At 39.2% G+C, this 26,194-nt stretch overlaps 1 protein-coding gene across 6 annotated transcripts in view; it reads left to right on the forward strand.

Annotated features, from left to right (window-relative positions):
• GLI3 (GLI family zinc finger 3) overlaps nt 1-26,194 on the forward strand; it is a 268,706-nt gene that overhangs the window by 92,882 nt on the left and 149,630 nt on the right. For 3 of the 6 annotated variants that reach the window (XM_039849280.1, XM_039849281.1, XM_039849284.1), the window contains one exon: nt 1,999-2,241. In XM_039849280.1, coding sequence (XP_039705214.1) covers nt 1,999-2,241 — 243 coding nt within the window. Of the gene's footprint in view, nt 1-1,336; nt 1,428-1,998; nt 2,242-26,194 lie in introns of those variants that run through there. The other 3 variants (XM_039849282.1, XM_039849283.1, XM_039849285.1) reach the window with 3 other exon arrangements.

Here is a 26,194-nt window from a genome sequence, read left to right on the forward strand (position 1 = left end):
AAATAAAGGTTTCACACAGGTGCAATTTAGTGGAAAATATGACTTTGGCCATTTGTGGGTTATAGAAATTTTTATAAAACTAAGTGTTTGTGTTTGTGACACCCTTTCGCTTTTACATAACTGCAAATCCTTATTCTGTAGCCTGCAACTTTACTGCTAATGAAGTACTATACTAGGATGGACTAGAGCCTAAAAGTGTTATTAGACAGAAGGGAAAATAAAAACGTAGGATTTCTTTTGTTGTTTGTTTTTAAATTAGCAAAAGCATAGTTTGAATTGCTTTCGTAAAGATCGATGTATGAAAAATGTGGGACTACACCATTTTTTTTGTTTGTTTGTTTAGTAGTTACTTGATAGATTAAACTCTTAATTACAAGGTTTGGGGGTGAGGATCTACACACAACAGTGCTAAAATAATGTTTCACAGTTGCCCTGTAGTACTCAGCAAATTCACAGTAAAGACCAAAACGTATGTTTCACAAGTCATTTGCTAGGATTAAAAAAAATGCCTTGCTTATTTCTTCAAGTCTCAGACATAGGCAGAAATACTACTGGCTTTAGGTAGTTTGTCATTAGTCATTACAACAGTAGTCGTTAGTTTGTATTTTCACGCTTGTCTGTTTATAGCTATACTTTCTCCCAAATTTGTACAAACAGCTATGAAGCTGCTAAAGCATACTTTTTCTGTTTTTTAGAAACTCTTATGTAGGCATATCTGCTTTATAGAATACTTTGAAGAAAAGTTTGTATATTGGAATAAGATGTGTTCAAAATTTGTTCATCTAAAATGTACAACAAAATTATTATTCATACCCAGATATAGTTTTTTTGTTTTTTTTTTGTTTGTTTTTTTTTTCTTAAATCAGGAGTAGGAAAGGGTTTTCAAATTAGATGTCTAAACAATGTCTGACCAACTTTGTTTCTATCAACTTTTATCTGCCAGAGGACAGTCTGTTGTTTAAATGCAGCTTGTTTGGCCATATGTGGTTTAGAGTATGTGTGTGATTCTAACAGATGAATTGGTTCACTTGTTGTGGGTTAAGATCACCAGTCTGGTTTAATTTTATGCATTGTTTCTTTGATCTGCTATTATAGAAAGGTCATTCGATTACATTTACAGAGAACCATAGTGGATAGATGGAAAGTTCTTACAGATCAAAGAGAACAGAAGAATTAGAGAGCTGGAATATCAAATATATGTGGAATTTCATCAGGCTGTTTCTTACATGTTTGAAGCCACCAGAGCATGTACACGCATCAGCATAACTGATGCCTTCTTTACCCCCAGAGCCATCTCTCACTTGAACTTTTCAGCCTCACTCCTTTTTCTTTCTAGTTCTCAGATCTGTTCTATGGGCTGAAGCTGGAAGTATCTTGTAAGGGGCCCTGGAGGTTTCCATGATCGGCACCTTTAACCTTGGTAACCAGTATGTTTTCTGTCACATTTCTGACTTTGTTAAATATCTCAGTGAGTTACAAATTTGATTTAAGAAAATGAAAACTTCTGAGTCACTTTCTAATAGGTTATCCTCTGAGGAACAGAGGCCCTTCAACCCCAGGATCGCCCAGAGCCTCAGTGGGTGTTCAAGCTCCTGTAACCCCAGAGGGCCAGCTTTCTCAAGACTCGGGGAAGCTGGACACTCACAGTCCTAGGCTGACAAAATGTCTAGCTCCAGTGGGACCTGTGGGGACATTGGCAAGTCCCTGAGGAAGAGCCCCATTGGCAGGTTCAGCAGTAAGCTGATGATGATAATTTACTGAGCCTCTGCATCTCAATTTAATAGGCTCATTTCCAGCTCCCCTTTGTCCTTCCATTTGTCTTTTGGCTCTTCCTTCATAAGCAACCTTGTCTGAAGAACATCCCATCTTGGCACAGCTTTCAAAGTTGTCGGGAATGAGAAATCGGCTTCCTTTTTGAGGGAATATCTAATTGATGACTGTTTCTGAATATTGCTCCTTAAAGTAGTTACAGAGCTTTTATGTTTCTTCTTTCTTTAGAGGATGAAAGTCCTGGACAGACCTATCACAGAGAGAGAAGAAACGCGGTCACTATGCAGCCACAGAGTGTCCAGGGGCTCAGTAAGACCAGTGAGGAGCCTTCAACATCCAGTGACGAGAGAGCCTCGCTGATCAAGAAGGAGGTCCATGGGTCCCTGCCCCACCTGGCTGAGCCCTCCGTCCCATACCGTGGGGCTGTGTTCACCATGGACCCCAGGAACGGTTACATGGAGCCTCACTACCGTAAGTGGGTCCTGCCCCAGGGCATGTGTGTTAGAGCCATGGGAGGCTGTGCAGACACTTTATGAATTATTTTGCTAGCATTAATTTATACAAACGTTCAATATACTGTCCACTTTTCTTTTTACTTCTTCCACTTCCTGTCTGTTCTTTTTGGGGAGAGCCATTTCCTTACACCCCTAAGTAACTTCAGGCCTCAGCAAGGCAGCCTTCAGGAAGGTGTCCATCTGTGGCTCATCCACTGGGACCTCTCCTGGAAACTGGAACCAGATTTGCTTCACCCAGCTAGACACTGCAAGAGGAAACTTGGTTGATGGGGGAGTTATTAAAGTGGGCTGCATTAGGTGAAGTCTTTAACAGTAGCAATTCCCATTTTTAATGATTTTTTGCTTAATTGTTGAGCAGGAACAAATTTTCAACAAATCAGTGCTGAACTCCTTAACACTGAAGATTTTTCTGCATGCTCTACTTTTTTCTCTAACCGGCACACCAGAAACATCAGAAGCTCCTTTTTCTAGCACTAATGTTTAAGAAATCAACTAGGACTCTGTACACAGATATATGATGGTTTTCTTTAAAGTCAGAGTAAAAAGAAAAATATATGTATTGAGTTTATTTCGGTTCTGTTTCTAGTTAAAAAGTATAATTTGGTTGTAGACTAATGAAGTTCGTATTGAGGTGCCAACGCTTGCAGCTCTTGATTACAGATTTATCACCTTGCCAGGATACAGACTTGCCATTTAACCTTCCTGGCTCCAATTCCAGATGATCCATTGAGCTCCAGAGTGGGGGATTGGTTCTCGTTTCCCTTTTTCCACATCATTCAGAAATTTTAGTGTTTTAAGGCAAAAGGTCATTAGCCAGATGACTGATTAGTGAGGACAGCTGATTAGTACATGTTTTCTTCCTCAAGAAAGTGCCCAGGATAAAAGCTAATTCCATCCCTTCATTAGTTGGCTCGAAGCAGAGGGGGATGGTCCCTCATCAGGGTGCAGATCAAAGGGTCTCATGTAACTCGAAATCTCAGTGACTGCCCCTCGCCACCCCCTCACCAGATCATATTGTTGGTAAAGATGGAAGGATCCATTATTTTTTTAAGTGGAGAGAGAATTTTTTTTAAGTGATCAGAAGCATGTAGGAAAAGGTTTTATGGATTCTTAAAAAGTCTACAACTTCTCGGTTTAAAAAGTGCTTATCAATCTTTTTGCTGCAGTTATTTTTACAGATACAGAATGAGGAGGTGTAGTGTACATGTTCCTTTCCTTTCCTCATTAAAGGTTTATTTCATTTTATTTTATTTTACTTGTATTTTAGGAATGAAATGGGTTTTTCTCAGGGCACAGCCCTGTTTTCTACATTGTATTTTTACTTATGGATTTCTACTAGATATCATCCATGCAGAAAATCTGAGAGAATCTACATACTTTCTACCTATATTAATTTTCCCTGATAGTACAATTACTTTTTCCAAAAATCAAGTCTTGATTATTAGCCATAAACTCCTTGCGTTGTCTTTGTCCATATGTGTGAACAAAACTTTTCCCACGTGTTTATGTTTTGTTTTCTGTTCCAGATGCCCACTAATTAGTGAAGTATTTAATTGGTCAAGACAGCTGAAAAGTACTTTGTTTTTGGCTGACAGAAGTAGGCAGATGACCGTTAACTTTCTCTGTGCCATTCAAAATGCAGCTTGTTCTTGGTCCATTTGTTTTAACGGTTTGCCTGTTCAATCTTCTCGCTGTCATTTGAGGGGCACACCTGAGACCCTTGTCACCTCTTTATGGTTTGCATGTATGACCCACCTCTCGGGCCTCTAGTGGATTAACTAGCCCTGGGCACAGGAGAGCTCTTAGTGGGACTTGGGTCCATTCATTGTCACTCTGTTTAGGAAATATAGCACCAATATTGGTTATTTTTCATCTTTTCTCACAGTGTTTTTCAAATCGCTGTTAAAAATCACATGATAAATGCTATATAAGTTGTATAATGGCACAATGTGTATGTATAATATAAGTATAATGGATAATATAAGTGTATAATAGCACGTGCTATCTTGACCCAGCATCCCAACATACTCCCTAAATTGATCATAAATAAATAGTATTATTACAAATATAATATGGACAGGAAGTCCTAGAGATTATACAGATTGATTTAGCACCCAAATTTGTATTTAAGTTCCAGCTTTGCCACACTTTGTGGCTGAGTGACCTTGGCCAAGTGCGTTGACCCCTCTAAGAATCATTTCCAAACTGTTGAATGAGGCTGATTTTGTCTGCCTGCCCCATGGTGTTCTCGTGAGAATTAAGTGAGACAGTGAAAATAAAGTGTTTTGTAAAAATCTCTGGCTCATGTTGAGTGCCTCAAAAATATGGTAGTTGTTCTTTGCTTCTTTGTCTTCCTCCTCCTATTCCTTCTTCCCCCTTTTCCTTCTGTTCTACCACCACCATCATCATCATCTGCATGCGATAAGTTCATTCTCCAAACCAGGTTGTTTTTGGTAGTACTGAAGTTGTGTTTGGTTTAGGGCAGACTGGCTTTTCTCTGCCAAACCTGCTCGCCTATAAGAGGTCAGTGTCTCTCATAAATGTAAACTAGTGGTGAAGCAGTTTACAAACCCTAGGAAAAGAGTTGGTGTGGTGAGAACTGTGTGCTGTGGCCTTCTGAACTTAATCCTTTCTCACAGAACCTTAGTGGATTGATTATAATTTTTTCCTATTTTGTAAATAAAGAAAATTTAAAACTTAAATAAATTTGAGATGTTTTAACATTTTAAATTCTTGGCAGAAAGTATTTATATAACAAATACAATAGATACAGAAAAGGAAAGGTTCAATATTATTTATTCATATTAAATAATTTAAAGATGTCTTAAACTAAGTCTCAAGAATCAGAAAGGATATGACTTTACTTCTAGAACTCTGTTGGATTATTTAATCTTTTACCACTATAAAGAGTATTTTTAGGTTCTTTATAATAAAATCTATGTACCTTATCTGCATTGAATTATTTAGGTAAATCTAATAACCAGCATGATGCTGAAGTTAATACATCTAGAAATTTTTAGTGTATGAGAAAAGTACCCTCTTTTAAAAATGAGATGTAAAAGTTTAATCACCTTTCTTTACCTTGTCTCAGTCCTGCAGCATTGTCAATAACACAAGCTCATTGCAGACTTTCAGCACCTCAAGATTCAGAAACACGTTTCTAGGCCATTCTCTTTTCTTTTGAGTCATATGCAGCTTTACCAAGCTGTGGGAGAGAAAAGGCTTTTCTAACCCAGTGTAGCTGGGTATCTGAGCACTCACAGTAATTCCTTCATTTTTCTGTGGTTGGAAAATGCAGACTTTCCAAGATGCCTAATTTGTGCTTCTATATATACTAACTGTATTTCTAACGTGTGGGCAGGCTTCCTGTAAGACCGGAAAAAGGGAATTTTTTTTTTTTCCCCTCAGAAGGACATCTGTAAAACTTTTATTGCACAAGACTTTATTATACTTGGGTATGCAATGTTGCATCTTCACAAATTGCACTTAGGCAGGATTCAAAGTATTTTAGGTTTTGTGGGTTTGACTTAAAAAAATAAAAAGGAAAGGAAAAAGAAAACCCAGGAATAGTGGGCACTTCAAACATTTGCAACATATGTTTGGAATAAAGTCCTCGTGGGGGCCTTAGGGGTTTATTCTCTCGTGAAGGAAGCTGTGGATGGGCTGTATATCAAGGCCAGAAAGTAGACATTTAGGCTGCATGGCTCAGACATGGTGTTGTGCTGACAGGCTCGCTGCTATGGGATCACTAGCGCTTGATAATTGGGGAAAGCATGGGAGGAGCCAGATTGGAGGGAACTGACCTGCATATGTTGGAGTCAGAATAAGGACCCCCATCTCCTGTTCAAAGATTTTTCAGTAGTTTTATTTTGCTCTTGTTCCATCTGTAGCCAGATATTTAAAATTACCTTCATCCCTTGCTTTCACTTACTGCCATGTATTTATTCTTTTATAAATTTGCAAGGCAGGTGACATAATAGTTAAAGAATTCTTATACCCTGGGCGACATTTAACTTTTATTCTCCTCCCTGTTGCAGAAAACATGTGGTTTCATTGTCTTCTGTCTTAGTTTTACAGTGAAAAGTTGAGTTCTCTAACTGTGTCTGCAGGAGTCTTTGTGGGAGTTTCTTGGATTCACTAGTCATGTCCTATAGGTTTCCTGCTGGTTTTGGTTTACAGAAGGAAGGAAGGAAGAAAGATGCCGTGCCCCCTTTTCTAAAATTTCAGGTTTCCTTCACAGTTTTATAGTTGTGACGACTGCTTTACTTCTGCCCTCAACTGCTACCAAGCAGTAATTCCTCATGGAAAATATGATTCATTCTTCCATACAAGTGCTGCGATTGAAAACATGCCACTGCTTTTCTTCCTTATGTTTTCCAGCTCAGATGACAGAACTATTTGTTGCTAATTAGCAAAACCTGAGGAATTAGCTTAAAGAAAAGATACTGAATTTTTAATTGCTTGCATTTATTTTCTATGGAAAGCTGATTGCTGAGCCCACTTGCGTTCTTGTGTGCTTAAAAAAAAAATGCATGTAAGATTTTTTTCTACCTGTCTGTTTTCATATTAGATGACTTTCTACTCTCTTTAGAAATACATCTTCTAAGTAAGTGGAAAAGAAAATGTGAATTTTACATATTTAATAGGTGCATCTGCTCATAATCCTCTTCCTATTGGAATGTCATCTGGAGACTGAGAGAAATAAAATGCCTACAAGGCACAAATGAACAGTTCAGTTTGTTGACCAAACTGCAAAGGCAGTGACAGTTCCTTGAGTACATAACTCCATTTTTATCCAGGCTGTCTTTACCGCTTGGAGAAGAGTTGAGCCCATCAGGAGTGCTTTGGTTTTTCTTTTTTTCTTTTTCCTTGAATATTATACCCAAAATGACTGATGTTAGGGTATACTCTGGGGTCTTTGCTAGGCATCTTGCTTCCTTGGCTGCTGGTCTTGACTTGTGGGGGAGCTGGAGTGGTGAGTTGCAAATAAGTCTATGAACCTTTGCAAAACTGTTATTTGTGAGTTTAGGAATAGCTTCCTGCTTATTCTTGCCTTTCTCTTAGAAATTCTATATAATGATACAAGCTTCTTTCAACAACCCTGAGGTAATGTTGAAGACTAGAAACAGCAAGCCACTTCCATAGATTTTTAAAGAACTACATTCCAAGGTAGTGCTGCAGGAAATGGTAGAAATTTAGTAATAATTCGTTGGGTTCCAATTGACTCTTGCCAGTGAATGTTGACTACTCTTGTCCCGGATGTGACTGTGAGTCTACATATTGATCTTTGGAGACAACGAGTGAACCAAGAGTAAGAAAAGCATTGTAGCATTTGGAAAAATTAGTTACTGATTTTACCCATTGAATTTTGGGAGAGGAGATCAGGGAGAAGTTTAAGGCCGCTCAGGAGAGAAGTAGAAAGACAAGGCTAAGGAGACCCTGTTCTGGAGATTATCAGTTGGTCTGTTGGTTCACTGGCTCAGCCCTTTCTCCCACTGCTGCCTAGCAGAGTCCTCCCTTCAGGCAAGTCAAGCTCCCTCTGGAGCCTGCTGCTTAGGCTTCCCTGCTCATACTGTTAGACCTTCTAGAATAGTTCTTTGCTTTCCTCCTTGCTTTCAAGTCCTACTTATTCTTCAAGCCCTATCGAAAGACCACTTCCTTTGAAAGCCTTCTTTAAGTTCCATCTCACAAGGGTATTTTCTTAGCTGACACCAAGTAGATGTGTAATTCTCACAGCAGACTGTTCAGTTGCTTGATCACAGTCACACCAGAGATGAGGTTTGTCCTGAGCCTGACCATCAGAGGTGGCTATTTGGCATCTGAAGAGACCGGTGCTTCTGCCACCAGTAGACAATATGCAGCCTCTGATTCAAACTTAGTCACCCAGTCCTTTCTAAAAATAGGCAGGGTTTAAAGTATTTATGGCACATTTATAAATTATACATTTTAAAACATTAGAAATATTTGCTTTTGCATACATATAGCACATTTAACATTGCTAGGATTCTCACATGAGGTGGACATGGGGTGTTTGGTTAAGCTGGCGCTTTACTCATAGGTGTGGGTGAGGACCCTCATTTTCAGTACTGTGGGGTTAGCACAGGAGAGCTGACTCTCCCATGTTTTGACACCCTTCTAAAATTGAACAGGTAGTTATTTTTCCTGTTAAGGTGAGCATTATATTTGTTTCCCCTTTTCCAAATTTCAATGATTTGTCTTATCTTCAATAACCTCTAGGCAATTCATGATTTCAGTAACACCTTTCCAACTTCGTGTCAAAGTATGATGTAATCCGTGTTAACAGGAGACTCCATCGACAAATGATTTGGGATCATGAATTCAGTTGTTTAAATATTCCATGTAATTCTTTCCCTTTTCTAGTTTGGCATCCAACCCAATACAAGCGGCAATTTTTTTAGTTGCCTATAATTTCTTTTCCTTCCTCCTCCCTCCTCCTCCCTCCCCTCCTCCCTCCCTCCCTCCTCCTTCCCTCCCTTCCTTCCTTCCTTCCTTTCTCCACCTCCCCTCACCCTTCCTTCAGCCCTTCCTTCCTTCCTTCCTTCCTTCCTTCCTTCCTTCCTTCCTTCCCTTAAAGCTTCCCTTCATTCCTTTCTTCTTCCTTCCTTCCTTCCTTCCTTCTTCCTTCCTTCCTTCCTTCCATCCATCCATCCATCCATCCATCCATCCATAAAGCATGAGAAACACAGCAGCTCTTGCCATTTCGTAGTGTCATCTGCTAACTGGCTTTGCATCCCATCTTCTAGCAGAGGCAACATTATCTATTTTCTTTATCTTGTATAATTAAAGAATGTTACCTTTGATGTCTCCTGAAAACTGCATCTCCTGTATTGCTTTAGCTTTCTTGATCTTATACGTATAAATTTGTGCTATATAGTCATACTTCTTAGTGAAAGGGCTGCATTTTCTCTCTTTGTGCCTTTCACAGCTTGGTTTGATATAGGGTATCTGATCTGGCATTTTATTGCTCCATCTTTCCTATTTCTGATAGAGTTTGGATTCTTTTAGCACTCTTTGAAAAGTATCCAACTTCCTTAGTTCCCGTAGCTTTTACATTTGGGTCTCTACTTTGGGTTTCTCCTGCAATGAATTGTACTTCCTAATATCTTCCCTCCTTTTTGTGGGTCCAGGCTTTTTATTAACCCCAGTTTTTGATTAGTTTGTTCATCTTAGAATAAAATGAGGACAACTCTAGATTTGTTCAGCCATTCATCTGTCAGACATCATTTGTTGAGCATGTGCTTACTGAGTGTCTCCTAAGTGCTCACCAGTGTTGGACAGAAAGAGCAAGGTTCTTGCTTCCATCGAGGCTGATGGGACAGTGAGACAAATAGATGGGCCCATGCAAAAAGTCAACACAAAGGATGTGTCAGAAATGACTGAATCAGGGTCCTTTGGAAGCAGGTAACACATATACCTGATCCAGACTTGATGAGCCCAGAAGGCTTCCTGAAGGAAGTGACACCTGAACTAATCTCCCTGGCAAAAAGGTAGAGAGGAATGTTTGCAAAGGCCTGGAGGCCTAAGGGAAACCTGACACACCTGTAAGGACCTGAGTGGTCTCTGTGGTTGGAGGGTGGAGCTCAGGGAAGGGAGTGGCAGGAGACAGGATACTTTTCAAAGAATGCAGGCATGTTTTATAGAGCCAGTCCTCTTCTGCTGGACTTCAGGGAGATCCCTGAGACTTGCTTCATGGCCTTTGAATATTTAAACATATACTTGGGTAACTTCCTGGCACTGACCAGAGTTTCTTTGTCAGAGTTTAATTCACCTCCTCCTTCGGATTTGCCAGTGTGTGATTCCTGTCCCACAGCCCCTCCCAACTTCTGTGGCTGGCTGCTCTTTCATTGGTCTACAGGTGCTGCTGCTTCCCCTGTGTAGTGTGTCCCATTTTTCTTTGAAGACAACAAAATCCATTACTACTTGTTCTCAAACTGCTGAGCTTTTCTGTTTGAGAAAACACTGATAATTACAATATTTTGATCTTGAAATACAAATCCCAAACACTGAGAAATAAATGTGGCTTAATTTCCGATGAATTAAGACACATTTTAACTCCAAAATAGAATATTCACAATTAAAGAAACCTTGATTGAGTTTTATTGGAAAACTCTCAAATACCCTAACATCAGTCAAGTTAGAGAAATTGTGTAAAGGGCACACAGTGAAGTTGGGGATGGGGGCCAGAAATAACAAAGTGAAATTCAGCTGGGAAATCCAGCAGCTAATATCACTGGGGAAAATGAGAACAGAGACTTCCAGTGGTGGGATAAGCCTGCAATCTTGCCTGGACAGAAAGAGTTTTACGGGAGATGGTGGGACCCCCCGAGGAGGAGATGTGTCTTCTCTGTGGGGGGCTGTGTGGCTCATCAGTGGGCATTGTGCAGGTCTAAGGAGGGAGGAGGAGGCTCACTCTCAGAAGCTGGGTGTTGGCTTATCCCCTGGGGGGCCTGGATCTGCATCCTGATTGTGTTTGTGACTTATGAGGAGAGTGAGTAAAAAAGGAGGTGCCTGTTTCCTAGTTTAGAAGAGAGCAGAGAAGTGCCTGAGGCAGGTGCTAGGAAACAGACACTGCCTATTCTTTTGATTTGCTTTCATGGAATAAACCTGCTTTCAAATTCAGCAAGATTTAAAATTTTCTCCCCCTATCCTGTTTTTTCCCCTTTAAGGAGAGAATGTCACAGAATGTCATTGCTCTTCCTACTTCTCCCCCATGTTCCCATCTGTGATTCTATGAACCCCACACACAGCTTCTGCCATTGCCAGCTTGGCTCCATGAATTTGACCTCTGACCTCATAGGTTGACCCTTTTGATGAAACGTGCAGTTCTATATTTTTAAACATAGTTTGAGTCTATCATATTCCACAAATTGATGACATAGAGAGATAGTCAAGTAGTTAGGGGTCCCTGAGTGCCTCTGGTATACCAGCCCCTGTGATCACACTCTTGACGTGATGTACCTCAAGTCTTACTCCATGGGGTACATGATGCATGATACTGATTCTCATTTCAAAAATGAAAGCCTGCTATGAGTCAGACACTCTAGGTCCTGAGGATCAGTGTTTGTCAAGACCAATCAAGTCCCTGTTCTCATGGAGCCAACATCCAGCCAGAGGACACACACTAAATACCTGGGCAGAGAGGTCAGTGAGACCCAAAGAACTGGTACTCTGAGCCCACTAAAACAGGTGATGTGGCTGGGAGAGACTCGGGTGGAGATAGACTTTAAAATGGGTGGTCAGGGCAAGGCAAGCTTTGCTCAGAGGTGTTTTTATATCCGAGACCCAAATGACAAAAAGGAGGCAGCCATGGGAAGATGTAAGGGGAGAGCATTTCACTTAAAGAGTGGAATTTTGGGGTTTGCCGTCGCCATGTCCAGGAGCAGCGAGGCTAGTTTGGTGGGCTACTAGGGGAGAGGGACAATCAGGAGAGATGAGGTTGGGGGCATCTTGGGGGCTAATGGAAAGCCAGTTGAGGGAGTGACGTGAGTTGATTTTTATTTGAGGAATATCACTGTGGCTGGTGTGTGGGCACTGTCGTGAAGGGGCAGGGTGGTGACTCAGCAGGCTGTGGCAGTAGCCCAGATGGGAAATGGTCTCCCTCTCAGAAATTATAGCCAGTGAAATGAGCCCTCTCTCTGCCCCATGTTATGACACTGGCTCATAAATTCGTTAAATCTGTACATCCTTATGAGAGGTTACCATGAGTTTCCTCAGTGGCAGACAAGAAACTGAGGTCCAATAAGGCTAAGTGAGTTGTCCATTTTTATGTGGTTCAGAAGTAGTTGAACCAGGGTTTGAACCCACATAGTTTGGTTCCAGAGCTTAAATTCTTAACCCATGCTTCGGAACTGCTGAGTCTTCAAAATGGCAGTTCACATCTGTGCAAGGACCTGGCCAGGTGGGCAGTGGTTTGGGCTCAACCTCATTAGGGGGAGCTTGGGAATTCTGCCAGAGCCAGGTGGTGGTATTGCCAGTGGGGACTGCAGAGGCTTGGAGGGCTCTTGGGAGGGCGCATTGACTATCTCTAGGCATTGATTAGTGCATTACAGCATGGAGGTCGCAGGTGTGCTCTGTGTTACCTCTGTAGCACCTGTGTTCCAGGCATTGCTAAATGGGAGGGAAGGAGAAATCGCTTCTCAATTGGTACTTTCCTAAAGAATTGGAAGTTATCTCTGACCTAATTATGAGGAGGCCTTCCGGTCCTCTCTGTGCCCCTTTCTTTTTGGGAGGATAAGTGACAGTCACTACAACAGTAAGTGGATCATTTACCACGTGCCAGGTGCTGGGTTAATAGCCCTGTTAGATGATCTCATTTAGTTTTTACACAAACCCATTTGGCACTTGAATTAACTGGGCTCATAGCACCAGTATGAGTGGACTCTATGGCTGAGGGTTTGGGAGCAAGTGAGGGAGGCCCCACGTGTATTGCTCTTCTCTTGTTAAACTCCCCAACCCCCATCCCTATTTTTCCTGTACCTACAGTGGCTTTGGGAAATAAGCTGTCTGTTTGGATCAAAGATCAATTCATTATGTCGACTCTCCATTCTGAAGAGCAGCCTGTATAAGTAATGAGCTTTCACATGTCACCAGGATAATACAGTATCTGGCCCCACCTAGACCTTGTCTGGGGACAGTGATCCCTCACCTGTCCCTTTGTGTGACACACAGGGCAGCAGACCAACTTGCCCCATCCGGGGAAGGAAGTGGCAGGGAGAAAACACATTTATTTATAAGTGTACTTGGAATATTTATATCAGAGACAGAGGGGTGGGGGAGGGAGGGAATGTGAACACAGGCCTTTTTGCACAAAGGCATCTTAGCATCCCACTAATATGGGCAGTTCCTGGTCTCTGGGCTTTGGTGTCTCAGATAAACTGAAAGAATCTTGAGGAGAAGCAGTTAGGCATGATTAAGGAGCTTAAGGAATGATTTATGAGGAAAGATGAAAAGGACTGAATATGGATAACAGGGACAGTGCAGGCTAAAGAGACATGGCAACTCAACGAATAACAAGGAAATAGATGCCGAGGAAGGACAAGAATGAGAAGAAAATGTATGAAGACAGTCAAGGAGAAGACAGTGGGGTCCTTTTCTCTCAGGGACCTGCTGGTAATAGGACTGATGTTTGCTGTAAAGACTAATGTGAGCTCTCAGACCTTGTCTACATAACATTATATTTCAGGAGACTTGATCTAACCTGAGATATACCTGGATCTGATGATAAAGATACACGTTGTAACAAAGCTCCCACTGTATCAGGAAAATAAAAGTTAATATTGAGACTTAAGAGTGACTACAGATTCCCTGAGATATTTATAACAGCAAAGTCTAAAAGTTATGGAAAATTGTTATAAGTCCTTTAGAGAGGGTAGAAGAATGACTTCTTAGATATGTTTATTGATTCCGCAACATTGACTTAGTGCCACACACAAGAGAAACAAAAAATATAACCTTGGCTCTTGATTTTATATTTTGAGGAGAGGCTGCATGAAACAACACATGAAAACAATTAAGAAACCTATCAACAAGTATGATATAGCAAGATGAAAGGCACGACCCAGGTCTGGGGAGGGTGATTTCTGATTCCAAGGGGGTTTTACAATAGATCTCTGACTCCATGGGAAATTTAAATCCAGTATGAAATGTCTCCTAATTAACATTTCCCTTCTTCCTTCCAAATATCAAATTTATGGACCCTAAGAAATTCACATAACACATATGCCGATGATGCATTTCTTTCTGCTTGATCCGTTCCAGCTGTTATTAACTTTCGTGTCTGACTTTCATTAATTTATGAGGAGTTCTGAACTGCAATCCAAAATGCTCCCCTGAATTTTAGACATTTTAGGGGCAGATTTCATGTTAGTTGATCATGACCCTGGCTGATACTTCAGCCAAGCATGTGAGTTTGTTGCGCCCTCATAACTTTTCCAGGGCCCTCCAGTGATATGTGCTTGCACATGCTGATCCAGCCCCAGGGGTTCTGCACCATGGGTTTGGTCAGTGCTGGTTTCATGACATCCTTCTATCCCCCACTAAACCTGAGCATCCTCAGCATATCCCGTCTGGCACGTGGTTCCTGCTCTTAAAGTCTAATAATTAGGTATTCTTGGTTTTCACAGGCCTGCCCTCCAATATAAGGCAGGTTAAAGTTTTGGCATTTTTGACCATAGAGACTGCTGAAAATGTCCTTTTACTCTTTTCTCTGTCTGCTGATGGTTCATAGTAACCAGGAACTGAGTATGTATAGGACGTGAAACATTCAGGTGCGCTTTTTGGTCATTCATACTAGATTTTTGTTAAACATTAGTCCTTTTCATGCTTGGTCATTTGAACTTAACATTTCATTTTGGTGGCCACGTGTTCTTACTGTTTGGGAGCATAGCCACCAGACTGCGAGACTGAAATAACCCGGTAATGATGGAGGTCAGCACTTGCGACTATCTACCCCACAGAGGAAGCAAGTTTGGAGCCCAGCCTTATATTTCCTTTTTGGAGGTCTACTCCAATAGGATATTCTAAAAAAAAAGTTCTTCTTGGTAACAGTGCAGCCTTGTTCCTTTGATGCCAGTCACCTGCTATTAATCTTTAGCTTTTCTGAAGTGTCTCTCTCATAATGAACCACCAGGTGAGCATGGCTCTAAGGCATCCATTTTTTCTGCCGTTTTCAGTTCTGAGGATTAAGATTCCAATTAGAAGCTCTGTTAAACAGAGCTTTATTTTAGAGCCATGATTGGCTCCTCTTCTGAGAAGAGTCGAGATCCTACAGGGTGATGATGTGTGAAAGTGTGAGCCCTCCAGCCCTCCTGTCATGTGAATATCCACCCCTCCCCCCACCACTGTGTGGAGAGGACTCAATGGGATTAGAAGCTAGGCCTGGATTCAGACTGGCTGAAAAGCTCTGCAGGCAGTGTTGTGAGATAGAGTTTAGAAATAATGAACTTGCAGGCATCAGTACTAATATCCTTACTTGCCCTTCTTTATCTAATAATATCTGAGACAAAGGTAAAGTATTTATGTCAGAGTACTTGCTTCATTGAATGCCAACCTGGTTTTGCCAAGAGCCAAGATAGAAATGGAAACCTTCCAAGGAGTTGTAACTTTGTCCATACCCTCACCGCCCCGCCCCCCCATAGTCTGATAGCATTCGTTTTTTAAGTGTTATTTATATTTTTAAGGAATTTAGTTCTTTAAATACTCCTTAAAATTTTTTTTTTCTTTTAGAAATTAATATTGAAAGTAGCCTTTTTTGTGTTCTGAAATTGTAGGAGAGGCTTTGGGCACTGGGGATGATAACTGGGAGATGGTGATATTCAGAGAATTAAAACAATTCTTGATAGGGGGATAAGTGAACATTCTTGTGTTCTTTTAGAGCTCATTTTATTTCAAACACCTTTGAGCATCTTTTTTCCAGCCTCAGTTAAATGCTTTACAAAATCAACCTGTTAATTTTGGCTCATCTCTGTCAAGTGATGCCAGGTTTAGTTGAATGATTAGAGCTGATGTTGTGAGGGTGCCAAAATGGAATAAAACTTGTGAAGTTGTGACCTCCAATCCATTAGGAATTAGTTCTAAAAGGATTTCATTAGGATTCCACCCCTGAGTGATATTCCAAACTGGGAAAGCTAAGGCAGAGGACTCTACTTGAAACTGATTTGTAGAAACTGAACGGGAAAAACAGATTTGTAAAAACCTAAGGTTTTTTTTTTTCATATATGGTGATTATTAGAATTCTCCAGTATTCATTTGTTATTTTCCCTAGAAAAGAGCCAGAAAGAAACCTCCAATTTCTCTTTATAATTTAACCATATTTTGGTTAAAAGTAGATTTATAAGTAACGCATGCTCATTTTAGGAGTTAGGATGGAAAGCTAAAGTCCCTTTGTCCTTCCTGCTCCAACCCCAGTCCCAAGGACAATTTTCGCTATTTTTGTTTTAGTTTTTTTTTTTTGGTAGAAAGACCAGCACGTGTTTGTACCTTTATTTCCTGATATACCGACTCTAGATATTTTCACTTAATACAATTTATTGACTCTGCAATATGAGAGTAACCTTTAATTTTCTAACACTGCACTCCTTTTCTTTCATTATTGATATTGTATTATGGTTATTATTTGTGTAATGGTTATTTTCATAAGTTTAAAGAATATCTTAAACCTCTATACCTTTTGATTTTCCATTTCAAAAGATTAGTATATTAGGTCATCCTTCCCATTCCATTTTCTGGAGCCAAGTTTTTCTATTATAGTGTTAAAGTTGTTAATGATCTCCATGGTATCTTACAATTAGCGCCACATCTGCTGTATTTCTGTTCATAGGCTGACTTTAGAAGTTAATCAATAAAGCATCTACAGCCTTATGGCTGTGAAAATTCTTCTTGACATTGGAAGTAGAATGTTAAGATCACACTTATTCTTTGAAGGTCCAGCATTCTAATCCCTAAATCAGATGACAGTGTTGGGTCTAGCATCAAGAACAAGTGGTATATCTTTTCTTACCCTCTCTTAACTGCTCACATACCTACTCTATTATATTTTTTGTAGTTACTTTAGCTTTTTCTCCCTTATTTGCCTATATACTATCCTTACATTCCTCCCTCTCCATCTTCCTAACCATATCTTCTTTGCTTAGGGAGAGCATCCATCTTTCCAGGGCATTTCCTTCTTCTAAGCAATCTAGGGCATTTCCTTCTTCTAAGATGTCCAGATTGGAAGAACTGTTTCCTGGGTCTCAACCACCTTTAGCATTCTTAGTTTATCCTTTTATTTTATTGGAGTACATCAAATAACTTTCCGACAGCAGAGGAGGTACACTTTGAGAGTTCTTACATGTGTGAAGATAACTTTATTCTGCCCTTGCTCTTGTTCCATACTTTAGCTAAAACTCTAATTTAAGAAATCACACCCCCCTCTTGAGAGCTTTGAAGGTACTGCTACATTTTCTGTTAACATCCAAAGTTGTAGATGAGAAGTCTGATGATGCTCCTTTGATTTGTATTCCTTTGTAGATGGTTTCTTTTTCCTCTCTGGAAACTTTTGGGATCTTTTTTTACACTTAGTAGTCTGAAAGCATGTCCCCAGATATAGGTATTTTAAATTAAATTAAATTAAATTTTTATTCTTTTTGCTTATCACTTAGTAGATCCTTCCAATCTGAAGATGCATTCTTTATCTCTGGGGATGAGTTTTATTCTATTACATTTTAATAACTTTACTCACCTTGTTTTCTCTGTTTTTTTTTTTTGTTGTTTTCTTGTTTTTTTCTTGGACACTGTTTAGTTGAATGTTAGGCCTCCTGGGTTATTTCTCTGTGCCTCATCTTTTTTCTCTTATCCTCTATTGGCTTTTGGTTCTGCGTTCCGGGAAATTTCTTCGAATTCATTTTTCAGTGCTTTTAGTGATATTTTAATTCCGGCAATCATATTTTTAATTTTCAAGAATTAAAAAAATTTTCTTATGGCTTCTTTTTCTTAGTGTCCTGTTCTTGCCTTTTGTACGTGATTCAGTTGACCCTTGAACAATGCAGGTGTTAGGGGTACCGACCCCCTGCACAGTTGAAAATCTATGTACAACTTTTGACTCACTTGAAACTTAACTACGAATAGTGTGCTGTTGACTGGAATCCTTACTGATAACATAAATAATCGATTATATCTATTTTGTATGTTGTGTATATTGTATATTATAGTCTTACCATAAAGTAAGCTAGAAAAAAGAAAATGTTATTAAGAAAATCATAAGGAACAGAAAATACATTTATAGGATTTATTGAAAAAAATTTGTGTATAAGTGTATAAGTATATATTTCAAACCTCTCTTATTAAAGTCAACTGTACTTTCTCAAAACCCTCCAGAAGTTATCTCCAGGGTCTTGTTTATTTTGGTCATTCCCATTTATGCCCTTCCATTTTCCCATATGCCTCGTGATCCTGGGTGTCCATTGGAGAAGGATTTTTCTGCTCAGGCTTATGTAAGGAGGCTTGCTTTCCTTAGAGTGAACATCCTAACATATCTATCTTTATTGGCAGGATTTCCTTTGGAGAAATTAGGCAGGGGCCTCCACATACCAGGATGAGGAGGACTTGATTCTGGGGAGCAGTGAGAACCAGTGTGGCTCAGGCACTGATCAGGGATCACACCAACCTGCCAGACAGACACTGGAAGTGGGAGCTGGTATGGCTGTGATGGTGAGCACATTCGAGTGAGAGATAGGGAGAACGTTCCAAAATCCCTCTGAATTCATTTTTCCAGGGCATAATATTGTTGCTTGGGGAAATGATGTTACATAATGATGTTGCTGTGGTGTGAGGCAGGAGACAGGCCACATGACTGGCACAGATGTTCCATATAAATATCTGCCTAGCCTAAGGCCTCTCGAGTGTACTGGTTGTCAATTCTTTCTCTGCCCTCTTAAAGAATAGTCTAGGTTGCTGCTTTTCCACATCACAGTTATAATTCCAGTCTTAACCTATGTTGCATCTCGCAGAAATTGGTTAAGATTTTTTTGTCTGATTTTATTTACTTCATTCACTGTTTGAAGAGTATGAGCTTGGATTCAGACTGCCTGGATTCAAATCCTAGTTCTACCACTTTTAACAATGTAATCATGAGCAAATTACTTAGCCTTTCTGAGCCTCTGCTTTCTTAACTCTATGATGGGATAATAGCAGCACCTGCTTCTTAGGCTTGTTTTGAGGATTGAATTATTTAATATAAATAAAGCTCTTAGAAGTACCTAGAGCAAAGTAAGTACACAGTAAATTTTATTATTTGTTGGTATTTTATCATTGCTACAACATCTACTTCCATCTTTTTATTTCAGAGAGGTCTTTAGAGGGACAGGTGAGAAAAATATTGGCCAAGCCTTCCATCTTGAACTGGAAATGACAAATTAAATATTTTTCATTTTTAATATATTACAAAAAAGATCTAGAGTTAAACTTAGGATCCAGACTCAGCTATATCACCTTCTGACAGTGTGACCTTGAGCAAGTGCTTAACTCTGGTTTCCTCATCTTTAAAATGGGAGCAGTAAATGGTGACTTCATAGAGTTAACAGGAACTAAATGACAGAATACACTAAAACACCCAGCAAGTAGTAGGCTTCCCTTCTTTGAACAATCCAAGCATTGTCAGAGTTACTTTCACCACTCTGATGCTTTGCTTCTTACCCTAAAAGAAGATTCTTATACAAAAGGGAAGTGTGACTCATGGACCGCTCTTTGCATATTTAGAATCTCCTTTGATGCTAGTGAATACCTTTATATAATTTTCTTTACATTTAGCTTTTAGAATGCATTTTATTTTCTTTATGATTTTATAAATTTGAGAAGCTTGAAAATAATGGAATTTAACCCTAAGATCTGGGTAAAGCCCTACCTGGATAAAAACGAGGTACGGTAATTGTGTCACATTTTGTGGAATAACCTACAAAGACTATGTAGCACAACTTCCCAAAGGCGACTACCAGCCCAGCCAAAAGGTCTTTAACTGGAAGAGTTACTCATTTATTTCTAGAGAAAAGTTTCCCCTAAGTAAATATTTCCCGAGTAGACTTTTTAAAAAAGCAGCTAACATGGTGGTTCAGTAGAAATTTAAATAGTTCAACTCTGACTAGTGTCATAACAAACAATTAAAATGGACGATATTATCAGATTATGTCTTAAATTGAGTGCTCATTTAACTACAGACTTGCTGCATAGGAAATTTTTCTCCTAACATCTATATATATGTTCCTGTGTATGTGTCTGTTTTCTACAGCTGTTTTTCTTTTTTCATATTAGGTATATTTTAAGGAAATTGGCTAATAGATTTTATAATTTATTTTTTAATATAGTCCATTTTAAAGCCACTGTACTGTAAATATTAAAAACTTAGAGGGATCAATAATATTATATAAAACATATCTTGTTTTTAGATTGGAAAAGTTATTTTCAACCTGTCCCAAGTATTATAAGGGTTTTAAGATTTTAAGTTGGCACTGGATTAAATAGACTTTCATTGTAGAAATTGGCCGTGTTTTAGAGATAGGCATAGTGACATGTGGGGATGCATGTGTGCTCTATAGAAGGTACCACAGCCTGGAAACAGTTTTACAAGTCAGATCTCATTGAGAAGAGGGAAATGAGTAGATTTGTGAGCTTTAAATACACTCTGCCCACCTCACATGAAGTAAATGTCAGTGTTTAAATCACATATCTCCGGAGAACGTGTAATGGCTCTATTGTCAGGGAAAAACATCTTTACCCCAACTTGGACAGAAAAGCATGAGGCACTTAGTCTGCTCAGAGCCTGGGAGCAGTGGTCCACTTCTTGCAGGGCCCCTTGGGTCTTCCTTATTAAAAGTGCTGCCTGCAATCAAGAGCCATGTCAGAAGTGGGAAGATAGGCTGTCGATCAGAGAATAAGTCTGTGCAGTTAAAAGCTGGTGAAAAATTGAAAAGCTAAAAATCCAAAGTGAAAGAGCTGGAATAGGCCCAGAGTTTGTAAGGCCACACTGAGTTTGGGGATTTAAGGAGTTATGGTTTAAGCAAGGGCTGGCTCTGGACTGATGCTCATTGTGTTTTTCTGTGGAATCTTCACTCTGGGGGCTGGAAGAAGTCATCTAAACCAGAACCAAGAAGGCCATAGCTTCCCAACCCTTCAGGCTGACCCTTATCCTTTTCTGAATGGATGGGTTTGGGAGTTCAGAAGGCTGTGGGTGCAGTTACAGAATTGTAGGCTTATTTCATGTAAGGTATATACTTCTCTGAAGTGTTTAAATGTACAGATAGACATAATACTATGCTGTGCTGTCGGATAGCATGTACTATAGGATAGCATATACCTAGCAAAAACAATCATGTAAATGATTTTATTTTTCTTTTTCCTTTGGCTGCCCGGAAACTCAGATTTAAATTTGCTGTTCAGATATTCAAACTATTGGATCTATGGCCCCTGCATTTTCTATTTAACTTTCTCTAGGTCTTAACTGTATAGACTGTTGCTTGACTGGAATTTTATTTAGTTTAAAGCATTTTCTGCCTTTTCACATGAATTATTTAATGCCACCTGAAGTATTTAGTGAGATAAGGCAAAGTATTAAAATAATACCACTCTTAACAGTAAGGAGTGTTAGACTTTCACTAGATGTGAGAAATAGTCACTAAAGTGATATTATTAAAGAGATATGTAAAAAAAAATTATGTGGAGAAAGACTTGTGTGACAGCATAAAGGAAATTGTTGAGAAATATTTCATTGAATGAATTGGGATCCTAGCGTACTCCCTCCCCTTAAACGGCAGACCTTTTCAAAGAAACACACACACTAGCCTTCCTCCCAGTATGATTTGGAAATGTCAGATACTGCCAACCTTTGATAATGGCCCCAGAGGGAACTAGTTCATGTTTTAAACTTTTTTCACCTACAGTACATGTATATATTTAATATTTTTCTTTCCTATCTTAAAAAAAAATCCTTTTAAAAAAGATTTCAGGACATTTGCTTGTCACCATCCTTTTTCAAGTCTCAGTGTTCACTGACTTGGTAAGTATGTTTTAATATTTTAGAATTTGTATTCCTCCTGTTAAAAAATGAAGTTATTAATCAAGTTCTTTAGGATCATTCCTGTGTTTTTAAGTTATCACAGATATGCAGCTTTCAGATCTTGGCTTCCAGTGCCATTGAACCCCATTGTAAAGCTCCACATAATTGCAGTCTAGTTATACTCTCAAAAATAAGAGGCTCGTCTCCTGAGGATGGCTCCATATTACGGGCAGAGTATAATCCTTAACATTGTTTTTCTTTGCTTTCAAATGGCTGAGGACAGTGAGTCAGGAGTGAGAACTCCCTTTGTTTCATGTCGTGTGCATGGCAGGGGAAGAATGTAGCAGGGCAGAAAATGAAGAAAGACATGAAAGGATCTCAGCTCAAGGAGGTCAGATCCATCAGAGGCTTAGTGTTGCCTTCAAAGATGCCTGGGACAGGTGGCAGTTCAAGACAATCATAGCAGCCGCACCCGCTAGAGCTGAGATAAGGGATTCCTACAGCAGCCTGCTATCTGGTGCCCATTGGCTTTGATGTAACTTTGCTAGCCAGACTTTGGGGAGCAGGTGAGTACCTTCCTCTGCAATAGTCTGCTGTTGTTCAGTCTTTTAAGGTCTCATTACAGTGCTCCTCGAGGATTAATCCTCTTTTAGGTTTACATGGCATGGTTTTGTCCAGAGGCTCAGCCAGAGACCGTGATGCCACCTGTATAAGGCACTGTGGCAGCCCCTTGCTTCCCCTCTTCTCTCTCCAGTTTGTTGATATTTAAGCTGTAGACCTTCAGCACCCATTGCTTCCCTTTCTAGCTGAGTTTTTGCCTGCTTCAGAGGCAGAGAACCTTTAGCACTGAATTATCATCGTCTTACTCATCCATCCTGCTCTTCAGAGGTTTTTAACGTATATTTTTTCTCACTCCACTCCCTGTCAACTTTATATCTCTTTAGAAAGAAATAATGATGCTGCTTGGCCCTAGAATGAGTTAGCGAGTTCTTTTGACCCATTGCCCTGAAAAAGTTTGTAAAAAAAGATTCCACAGGTACACCATGGAAAACATCCATTTGCATAAATTGCATATTTTTTGAGCATGTAATTTAAAAAATAGATTCTTTTAAGGAACAAGTCAATCTTACATTTCATAAGATTTGCTGTTTAAGTAATTCTGTTAGCAAAAGAGAAGCTGCAGATTTTATTTCTGCCTTGTTTGACACATGCAATAGCAGTGACAACTAAACAAAACCATCTCTTGAATTTCAGAAATAAATTTTGCCATGATACTTTGTATTTTGGTTGAACAGAGCATTTCATAGACCCTTAAGTGGCACTTGAATGTGGCAGATGGGGAACTTTGAGGCATGGGTTTGAAGGTGGGGCATAGGTTTGACTTTTGGCCCTGTAAAGCTTTCTGTGCTTGGGGACAGGGACAGTTAGTTCTAGGAATTAGTAGTAGGACATGGAGGCTTCTCGTCCCTTAGTCAGTGGTTTAGGGTAACTTTTGTTGTCAGTGGCTGAAAGGTAATTAACGTCTCACTACCTGCCTTCATGCAGCTTCTTTGGTATTACCCTGGTTCTTCACAAGAGGGGCGCTTGGATTAAAACAAGCGCCATACTGGTTATCGCTCCCAGAGTAAGTGTTGTCCACGTGTTAATTCTGTGCAGGTCAGATTTTTTGCAAATTTGAAATAATCTTCAAAATTGACAACAGAAGCAAGCTAAGCCCCCAGCAGTCAATTTAGCGAAGCAAGATGTTATATGGGTCACCGAACATCATAGAGATAAGCATATGCTTTAAGCTTTAAACTTCTGCAAAGGATTGTTTTGTTGTATGTTTACATTGACCGAAATTTACCCAATTATCAAAAAAAAAAATATCACCTCTCAGATAGTGTTTTTTGAAGTTGACTTTCTTCCCGCTACAAATGAGTATTTAAGGAAAGGAAGACAGTGGGAAGAGGGGGTTTGGGCATTACACAGATTGTGACTTGTGGGCTTTAGGAGCTTTGCCTCTGAGGGTGACTTTTGAAACTGTAGCAGCAGAACTAACCACTTGCTGCTTGTTTAACCAGGTAGAATCATGGACTTCACCCCAGACATCTTGAATTACAATTTCTGGGAGCTGAGTTTGGGATCCTGTGTCTTTAAGAAGTTTTTGTACAATACAGTGTAGAACCACTGCTTTAAGAGTTAAAGATTAGAGGTTGATCTAAAGTTTTTAAATTCTCAATTGGTAAACACTTAGATTTTTTATCTTGAAAAGATCCTGTAAATTTGCTCACCTGATTGTTATAGATTATATACTATTTGAATTATACTTTGGTAATAGTTGCTTAAATATTAATTTGAATATTATGCTGAAGTCAGTTTACTTTCCTTATATGGTAAAGTTTGGATACCAAATTCTTTGATGCTATGGAGAATTTTTATTTATTATTTTCATGTAATATGCCTAAACCGAATTAGTGACAGGCAGTAAAGATAATTCGTACAATTATGTTTTGTATATTTGAATTTCTGTTTAGAGAATAGAAATATACACCTTTGTATGCATTTTAATGCATATGTATTTGGATGTGTGTTGTCAACACAAACACAGAACTTCCTAAATAAGAAAATTCTGTCATTTGCTAGGATAACCACCAAATTTATGAATTATTTTTCTGTTGTTCCTTTTTAGGTAAGGACTTTGCATTTGTTTTAAGTAAGGTCTTAATTCTGAGATTACCAGATTCAGAATATAGAAATGTTGATAGAGCTTGATTATTTCCAGAAATGGGAAAATAGGCATGGCTGGTGAAAAAAACTGTCTGGTCTGTCCAGTGACCCCATCAAAGTGGAAGCTACTAATTGAAGAAGTGAATAATGTATACTCCAGACATTCATATTTAAAATAAATGCCATAAAGGGCTTGCCAATTGACTTTCCTTGATATGAATGCTAACATTTTGTTAACATTTGTAATAAAAAATATGAAACAGTAGAGGTGTGAAATAATATAAGTTTGGAGTAGTACAAGTTTAATATTTAATATCCAAATTAATTCTTTGCCTGTTTTGGTTGTAAGGTCTTGTATGTTCTAATACAAATATTCCCCATTCGGTCATTTTTCTCCCTGCTGTGTGCTTCTAATAAAGGAAAGATGGTTAATGATGATGTACTGGCTTGGAGGAAAATCAGTTGTGATTTTGGAATCAGAAAGAACAGGATTCAACTCTCAGCTATTTGTTTGCTAAGGTATCTTGTATAAGTCACTTACCTCAGTTTCCTTATTGAACCAGGTACCTTCTTCAGAGGCTGTCATGAGGGATGGAGCAGGTCTGTGAGATATTATTGGTATGAAACATCTACCATTCCTAAGTGATTTAGCTTTGTATATGATGACTGTAGTTAAAACCGCTGTATGGTATATTTGAAAGTTGCTAATGAGAGTAAATCCTAAAAGTTTTCATCAGCAAGAAAAAGAATTTTTTTTATAACTTTATGAAGAGATGGATGTTAACATGTTGTGGTAATCATTTCACAATATAGGTATGTGAAGTCATTATGCAGTAAGTATACCTTAAACTTATACAGAACTGTATGTCAATTATATTTCAGTAAAACTGGAAAAAAAAATGAGTACTCTAGGCATGCAGCAAGTTAGTTTCCTGCCCCAGGAGTATCAGTTTTAGCTGGTTTGATCATGTATACAGACCTCACGCTTCTTCACTGATAAAAATCATAGAAAATCTGATGTTATGATACCAGAATGTGATGGTTTTATGATTGGAGAAAGTATATAAAAGCCAGGACTTTCTGTATAAAATATTTTAAGTTAAAAAAAAAAGGGCCCTATCTGATTTTCTTGCCTGACTTATTTTCATCTAATAGCATTTTCATTTTGCTATTTCTTCATGGTCTCTAAGTCCTTGTCTTCAGTCATGACTCTGGAGAGAACTTGTTGTGTTCGGCTTTAAAGATGCAGGTGCCAGTGTGCAGGATACACGAGGGGAGAATGGGCTTGACTGCCCTCTCTGTTACCGGCCTCACCAACCATCCACGTGCTGTGACTGCCTGGGACCTTTTTATTTTAAGAGCTGAGACTTAAAATTACAAATGTTAAAATCCAAAAAATCCAAATTGTCCTGCTGAGTTTTTAGCTTCCAGGGGATAGAAGATGCACCCGCCTGCCTTTGTACTTGTATTTTGATTTGATTCTAATTAGAATTTTAAAAGGGCTACAGTTAGTATTTAGTGAGTGCTTACTGCATACCAGATGCTGCCCAGGTGTTCATACCCATCTAGGTGTGGGTGATTGTTGGTGAATGAGGAGAAGTGGGGAATTGAGGGTAGCGTGCAACTCTTAAAAGAGCAAACATGGAAATTGGAAGCT

The sequence above is a fragment of the Pteropus medius genome, unplaced genomic scaffold (genome assembly GCF_902729225.1).
Source record: "Pteropus medius unplaced genomic scaffold, Ma_sr-lr_union100, whole genome shotgun sequence".
In the NCBI taxonomy this organism is placed as follows: domain Eukaryota; kingdom Metazoa; phylum Chordata; class Mammalia; order Chiroptera; family Pteropodidae; genus Pteropus; species Pteropus medius.